General features: G+C 65.1%; 1 protein-coding gene across 1 annotated transcript; it reads left to right on the plus strand.

Moving 5' to 3' along the window:
• The first annotated feature begins 3,231 nt into the window (after positions 1-3,231).
• Positions 3,232-7,619, plus strand: LOC142026863 (glutaredoxin-1-like). The gene is made up of 3 exons (XM_075020290.1): positions 3,232-3,481; positions 6,461-6,575; positions 7,387-7,619. Exons 1-2 carry the CDS (start codon positions 3,287-3,289, stop codon positions 6,566-6,568), a joined length of 303 nt encoding a protein of 100 aa, XP_074876391.1. The 5' UTR covers positions 3,232-3,286; the 3' UTR covers positions 6,569-6,575; positions 7,387-7,619.
• The last annotated feature ends 316 nt before the right edge of the window (positions 7,620-7,935 follow it).

Consider the following 7,935-nt stretch of genomic DNA (forward strand, 5'->3'; position numbering starts at 1 on the left):
GCTGGTTCCTTCACGGCGGTAACACCCAGAAGAAGCAACTAGTGTAGAAGTGGGGTACGGCTGGAGAGCTGAGGGACGAGCCTCGCACCACCCCATCGATGACAGACCCTGCAAATGCTCCCAGACCAACTCAATGCTCGTGACGGAACGAGAGCTCCGGGACAGCGCTCACCAAACGGTCCCGCAGCCCCGCCGGCTCAGGAGGACCGCTACCCCCACGGCGTGGCCGGGAGCGTTTGACACCAAGAGCCACAGCTTCTTCTCGGTCACCCCACGTGGCCGTCCCACGGCGCACGCCGGGAGGCCGATGCTGCAGACCACGACGTTTTGCTTATCGAGATTTAGCAGCATCCCTCTTGCTGCTCGTTTCGTTTTCAGCAGGTACCGTTGAGCGTCCAGCCAGGATCCACGTGCCTTGATTACGTCTGACAGTTAAGCGAACAACGCAACGGGAAGAAACTCGGTGTTGGACCCAGGCGAGAAAGAGCCAGCAAATACAAGTAAGCGGGGTGGCCGTCATCTCCCGCTCCCACCCTGCTGCCTTGCCTTCCCCGCCCCCCCGCCCCGGCACAAAAGGGCTTTTGGGCAGCAGCTGCCAATCCGCCTGCACCGGGGACGCAGAAGGCGGGCTGTGCCCCCGAGGCACGGGGAGCGATGGGCATCGCAAAACCTCTGCGTGGCCCAGCTGGGCTTTTAGCTTTCGCTGGCTTTCCTTTGAGGGTATTTGGAAGGGTGAAACACCAGCAGCTGGCTTTTCTTCTTCAGGAAGAGAAACGCTTGTGCCCAAAACGGGACAGCGTGCGGGAAACGCTGCCTCAGGGTTCTTATCACTGGGGCAGGATGCCTTAGTTAGCTGCAGCCACTGCGCTGTCCCCGGACCGGTCACCTTCCAAGTCCGTCAAGTCGACGCGTGCAGACGTCAAGGGCACCCTCAGGCAGTGCCCGACCTTTGCTGCAGTGTCACGGTGGGCAGTGGGGGACCCTTCAGCCAGGTGACACCTACTCCGAGGGCTAACGCACACCGGCTAAAAGGGACTAGCAGAGAAGATACTCCGGGAGAAGCGTCTGGACTCCAGACTCTTCTGCTTTCCTGGAAAGAGGAGCATGAAAAGTAATACCGAAAGTGGAAAGTGGGAGAAGCTACGCTGCCAGGGACTTTCTGTGGTGTAGCAAGCAGCTGGCCGGCGCCTGGCGAGCAGCTGCGGTGTGGAGGTGCCCCAAGAGCTGCCTGAACCCCGCTGCCTACATTCCCCTTCCTGAGGACGGCAAAGCAGCGGGGCGAGCTCAAAATGCCTGCTTTCCTGCGCGCAGCCGAGCAAGTTTCCTTCTCCCGTGCTGACGCTGCAGAAAACTGCATTTGGGAAGCCCCGTCCGGGGCAGGGGCAGAGCTCCTGCAGGCGCCTGTCACACGCAACGCCGATTAACTGGAGAAAAGGGAGCGTGGGCCCTGGCGCTGGTTTTCCCCTTCCAGACCCGCGAGAATAAGAAGCTGAACTGCCTTATTCTCCTCCTGCTGGATTAAGCCTCGTTCCTGTAAATAGCCAGGATGTGAGCGGGCTGCTTACACTTGGCGAGCGGCCCAAGATCCTGGCGGGGATTGCCCGCCTGCGCGTACTGGTCCTGGGCGCCCCAGTACGGGAGAGACGCGGGCAGGCTGGGGCGAGGCCAGCAAAGGGCCATGCAGGTGGTGAGGGGATGGGAGCGTCTGTCGTCCATGGAGAGGCTGAGAGAGCTGGGGCTGCCCCGCCTGGGGCAGAGGGTGCTCGGGGGGGTCTTGCCCATGTGCAGAAGTACCTGATGGAGGGACGGAGACGATGGAGCCGGGCTCTTCCCGGTGGCGGCCAGTGCCAGCACCGGCAGCAACAGGCACAGCCGGAAACGCAGGAGGCTCCGTCTAAACACGAGGAAAAAGTTCCCTTTGTCCATCCTGGAGACGTTCAAGCCCCGCGGGGACACGGCCCTGAGCAACCGGCTCGAGCGGACCCTGCCCTGAGCAGGGGCTTGGGCCGGCTGATGTCCGGAGGTCTCCGTCGTCCCGTGCATGTTAAATGGCTGGAAAACGCTGGGGACTCCCGGGCAATGAGGCAACTTAGTTCAAAAGCAAGCGGAGCGGGGCCGAGCGCTTTGACAAAAGCTGAACTAAGTATTGGGCTGAGTCTGCCCGGCAACGGTCTGATACGTTGCGTACGGTCCTTTGCCCCCTGTAATAAAGCAGCTTTATGTTGGTGAGGGGCTGGCGCGAGACGGGCTCTGCCCGGAGGAGGGATGCTGGAGACGGCCATCGTCCCGCCGAGCCTCTCGCTTGCGGTTGCAGCGTCGCTGCCACGGCTCGGCATCTGAAGTTTGGGCACGATTCGTCCCTCCTGGGCTGGCTACCCGGCTGCACCTTGTACGACTTTAAACCTCTGAGGGGCTGCAGCCTTAAGATTTTTCCCTCCGCCAAGTGTACAAAAGCGCGCTGAATTGTGTCATGCCACGCGTGCGTTGAATCCTTCTCGTTCCACTAATATGTCCCCAAATACGTTCTCGGCATAGGTGCCCTCGACTGGCAGTTTTGGACTTTCTTTCAGTGCTGGGATGGGTTCTCTGAACGCTTTTGGTCCCCAGGTCCTGTTGGGGCTAAGACACGGACCTCCTGGGAACTGAGGCAGGGCGGAGGAGCCGTTTAGGCACTTTTGGAAACTGTCGGCGGGGAATGCCCCCCCCGTGGAAGGCCTGCAGGCTGGAAGACGTACCCCCCAAACGGGTCGGGTTTGGGGATTTTCCTCTCGCTTCTGGGGTGGGAAGGCAGCACGGCGAAAGGCTGGATGTCAGTTAGCTTCCCTGCGGGCGTCGGGATGTCCGCACTGTGCCCCCAGGGGGGTTCAGCATCCCGAACGGGGCGGGACGGGCACAACCCAACGAGCCTCGGGGGAGAGAGGCGGCAGCGGGAGCTCAGCCTCGGCCGGCGCGCCGGTTCGCGAGCCGCTCCTGCCAAGCCCGTACCGCAGCGCGGGCACCGACGTGACGCCCCCCGGCTCCCTGTCTTCCCGCTTTCATCCTGCAAGGCAGTACGAACGGACTAGTTTGGCTATCGGGATTTCCTGTAAAAGCAGGCAGAAAGCAAAAGTACCGCTGCCTTAAAACCCGCGGGCTGGTGAAGAGCTTCCGTCCTCCCGGGGAGGAGTTTCCAGGGAGGAAGGCACTGTCCAGCTCATAAATACCTCGGGCTGAGATTGCTGCTGTCCCGCCTGCCTGTGAACGCGCTGGTGCAGGGCAGCGCTCCTGCTCACCCCGGAACAGCAGCATGGCCGATAACTTTCTGCAGAGCAAAATCGAGGATGGCAAGGTGACCGTGTTCGTGAGGGGCGGCTGCCCGTACAGCAGGAATGCCGTGGACGTGCTCAAGCAATACGACTTTGCGCCCGGACGCCTGCAAGTGTTTGACATCGACGCATCCAGGGACGCCCAGGATTACTTCCAAGCCACAGGGCAGAGCCAGGTAAGTTCTCGCAGTCCTACTTCAGAGGCCGCGGACCCTTGCTGTGTCCCAGCCGCCCCAGAATCCGGCCAGCTGCCGCAGGGGCTGAAGCGAGGGCCCTTTCCCCACCGCTCTCTGTGCCGGCTCACGGGGAGAAGCCGCACCCCCTTCCCGCCTTACCAAAGCTCCGCGTTTCGCTCCCTCTGCTCCCCGTGTGGCCGCAGCCACCGCGGGGATCCGTGCCGCCGTGCCCGGGGCTGCAGCCCGCTCCCCGCCGCGGGCACCGGCTGGGCGCAGATCTTGCCCCGCTGCCGGCCGCTGCCGGGAGCCGCGGCACCTCCCGGGACAGTTGTGCCTCCTCCAACGCCCGCTGCTGCGGGAGCACGCGGGAGCGTGGAAAAAGCCCGGCGTTAGGGCTTGGCGCGTGACCTGGTGGCTAAAGGAGGGCTGGTGGAGGGGGTACCCTCGTGTTTCCAGGCGTCTGATGGGAAGAGCTCCTTCCAAGCTCTTCCCGCGGCGCCGCCCGAGGCAGCGCGGGTCTGCGGAGGTGCGAGAACTCGGAGCTGCCGGGCTGCCTGATTCGGGACGCTTGCCTTCCCCTCTGGCGGTAAGCAGAAGGAGCGTTGCGAGTGGCACCCTGGCAGCCGGCCGTGAAGTGGACGCTGCGCCCGCAGAAAATTTGGCGGCGGCCGCTTTCGAAGCTTGCTTCAGCGGTCCAATATTCTCGGGGAGCAGCGTTCCGTGCTCGAGTTCCAGCAATGAATTTCCCCAGCAGCGCCGTGGCTCAGGGCCGGCAGCTCGTGCCTCGGTGGTGGTTACACCGCCGGCGAAGCAACAGGGCCCTTTTCCCCTCCCCGGTCTACCGTAATGCTACCAAAGTCCGACGGCCTCCACGCAGCACAGCGGAAGGCAGACGCCGGGGACGCGCTGTCCCCGCCGCCGGGCTCTCGGGGGCGTTTTTCCGCGCTGGCTGCGTGTCCAGGCTCACGGCTGGACTCAGCCCAGGGCAAATCCAGACCCGCGCTCGTGGTCCTGGGAGGGCGGCAGTGCCGGCCAGCCCCGACGGGACGCGTCCCCGCCTCGGTCCCGCGCGGGTGACGGCAAGGCGCCGGAGCGGCCGCTGCCCGACCCTCTGGCCGTGTCCCAGCTCTCGGAGTCGAGCCCCTTCCCCGGCCCCAGTCCGACCCCGCCGCACCTTCTCGGGCCGGCAGGGAGGACCCTATTCCGTGCTCGCCTCCCCGTGCCCATCCCGAGCGTGGGCGCGGGACGTCGCCGTCGCCCCCGGCCCCCGGCCGCCGTGCCGTCCCCGAGCTCGGCCGTGTGCCGCCCCGTGCCGGCGGGCGTCCCTGCGGGCCCCAGGAAGCCTCGCAGCCCCAGGGCCGAGCATCCCCTGAGCCTCGGCGGCAGCGTGGGGCAGGGCCGGGAACGGCAAGAGGCATCCCGAAAGGAGAAGCGTTTTCCTGGCAGCGGGGGAATTTGGGTGGGAGGGAGAGGGCGGCCGGCTCTGTTAGCGAAGCGACGCGCCGAAAGCAGAAACTGCTTTCCCAGCGGGAGGGTGATTGATGGGAAAGCAGCAAGCGAAAGCAGAAGGGCGGTTCCAGGCCGCCGAAGATCGGCGTGAGGTTTTCCCGCGGGAGAGGTCCGTCGTTGGGAGCAGAAGGTGATTTCCCAGCAGCACGGGGTTGGGGAGAGGGATGGCTGGCATCGGGGGGACACAGGGGTGGCTCGCGGGGTGCAGCATGCACCCAGACGGGGACGTGAGGGGCCGGGAGCAGGGCTGGCTGGGAGCGAGGACTCCGGGGCAAAGAGGGAAAGGGAAAGGGATGGGGAGGAGAAACCAGAAGGCTGTCGGCGGGCCAGCGTGTCCCCCAGGCTGCCGTCGCCAGCCCGCCCGCCCGCGGGGCAGGGTGCACGTCGTGCCGGCGAAGGGAGATCCTGAAGGGCACGGCTCCCCGGGGAGGGCAGCGGGGAGCTCCCGGCGGGTGGGCGTCCCTCCGCAGGGTGGGGGTGTCCCCCTCCTCCCAAAGCCGGACCTGCCCGTGGCGGCAGGGAGCAGCGGAGAGCTGTTCCTTCCCACGACCCGCTCTCGCCCTCCCTAGTTTACGCCTCTTCTCGCCCGCGTCCCTTGCCTCGAGTCCTGGACCCACCGCCAGCTCAGTCATTTCACCTCTGCCCGTGTCTTCATTTCTTCTGGTCTTCCCTGGCTCTAGCTGGGCCGCTTTTTCCCAGCTCGACGCTGATTTCACTTCCCTCTGCGGAGAGCGGCACACGCGTGCCTGGAGGAAGTCTCCGATGCTGAGGTTCGGTACTCGCTCCTGCTTTTCAGGAGAGGGTTGCTTTTTCCTCTCTTTTCCTCCCGCCTTCTGCCAGTCTGGCTCTGCCCCCGCTGCCGCTCCCCTCGCGCCCCGGCGGCCGCCGTGGGGTGGGCTGGAAAAGGGGCCGGCGCGGGCAGGGCAACAGCGGACGGTCAGGGCTGTGTGTGCAGCGGCCGGAGGACGCAAGGCCGGCCGGAGGAGAAGGGGTTGTGCCAGAAACGCAAGCCTGCCGTGCCGAGCGCCTTTGGCAGCGCGGGCGGGCGGCTGCGCACCCCACCCGGCAGCTCCGCGAGCCTGGCGAGCCCTCGGAGGGACGCGGGACTCCTCGGCGCCCGGAGAACCCGCCGCGGGCGCGGGCGCGGGCGCGGGCGCGGTCCGTAGGCGCCGCCGGGCTCGGAGCCGCTCGCTCGCGGCTCTGGCATCGCGTGCCCGGAGCAGATCCAGCGCGGCCCCGGAGCGCGGTCCGATGCTCCGGCAGCCGCCGTGGAACGCAGAGCGTTCCCCCAGCCCTCCTCTGCTGGCGGCAGACCCTCGGGCCGGCGGGGCGCTGGGGGCGAGGAGAGGAGGGTTTTGGAAACGGCGGCCTCCTCGGCGCGAAGCCGGCTCCCCAGGCGAATCCTCTCCCCGCTCTTTGCCTCCAGCAGCCCGGCTCCCCGGCTAATCCGTGCTCTCGTTTCGTGCCCAGATGCCTCGCGTGTTCATCGGGAGACACTGCATCGGAGGGTTGTCCGACCTGGAGAGCGTGCGCTGCAGTCTCCCCGCAATGCTGCAGCGGATCGGTGCCCTGCGGTAGCCGAAGGGTAAGTCCTGGGCAGCGGCGGCGATGCTCTTTCAGCGGGGCTCTGGCCGGCACAATGCTTTTTCACCGGGACAGGCAAATCTGAGCCTTTTTAATACCGAAACGTGACCCGGCGGAGCGGTGGCGTGTGCCGCTACGCGACAGCAAAGCCTGAATTCACTTCTGGGGTCCCCAGCCGCGGCACAGGCTTTGTGACTCTCTCCCTGCGGGCTTGAACGAGACGTCGCCACAATCCCTGGCAACGCAGGTTCAGCCGCTAGCCTTTGCCCGGGATCTAGGCCAAACGGTTCAGCTCGCAGGGCTTGCTGCTCTTTCTTTCCTCCCCCACGTAGACGATGGAGCCTGTGGCTCTCAAACAAAGCCTCGGAAGTTTCAGCCCGGCTGCTGACAGAGGACGGGCTCTTCCCATTTTACAACTGGCTTTCGAAAACGTCCGGACATGGGGTGGAGGGGTCCCAATGTGCTTTTCTGCCAGGGGGGAGCGTGGTGAGCCTCAGCAGGACCCTCTGAGCTGCTCGCACGCAGCCGTGGAGAAATGCTGCAGCCGGGAGCCAGCCAGAACACGAGGTGAGGATGAAGTTTGTGCAGGTGCCGTACGGGCCCGCAGCATCTTTCACGGGGGGCAGCGGCCTGCACAAGATGAGCAGAGCAGGGAAGAGGGGTTCAACGCCGGTATGTGCACGCGTGAAAAAAGTGTAGAAGCGCTGTCTAAAAAGTCCCCACGGCCTGTCCTGGCACGGTGTTGTCTCAACCAAGTGGCTCCGACCAGCAGCGCTCTCTCTGCCCTTTACGTCTGCTGTTTCTACTTTCAGGAGACAGACGACCAGGAGCTGCGACCTCCTCGTGTCGACGTACGCGCTTCCAGCAGCAAATTGCGGGCGACTTCCCTCGGCGGGGTCCGATGCACCTGCTTGGCAAACGCAGCTTCTTTCCCTTCCGTTGATCGGTGCCGCGACACGCGAACGTCTCTGCATCCTTTCTGGAGCTCTGGAGAGAGGTCCGGAGCGTGATCCCATTCGGCTCAATAAAATACGCTCGCTCCAAGCGGCTGCGTTCGCCGTTGTGGTTCTTTCTCGTACGGACCCACTCATGCACTCATCCCGAACGCCCCTATTCTCTCCACCGTCCTCTTCCTCCCTGTCTCTCCCGAGCGTCCTCCTGGAGTCTCCCGATGTCTCCCATGACCTCTAAATAACGCCGTTACGGCGGTCAGAGCCGGAGGTGCGCGCAGACTGCCCTAACGTGCGCGTGCTGCAACGCGGTCTTGAAAACAGCCCCCGCAGCCTCTGCGCGCGTCCCCGGCCCTGACGGCCCATCGTCTCTTGGCCGGCGTCTCACGGCGGGGTCACGACGACTCGTCT

Source organism: Buteo buteo, chromosome Z (genome assembly GCF_964188355.1).
Source record: "Buteo buteo chromosome Z, bButBut1.hap1.1, whole genome shotgun sequence".
Taxonomy (NCBI): domain Eukaryota; kingdom Metazoa; phylum Chordata; class Aves; order Accipitriformes; family Accipitridae; genus Buteo; species Buteo buteo.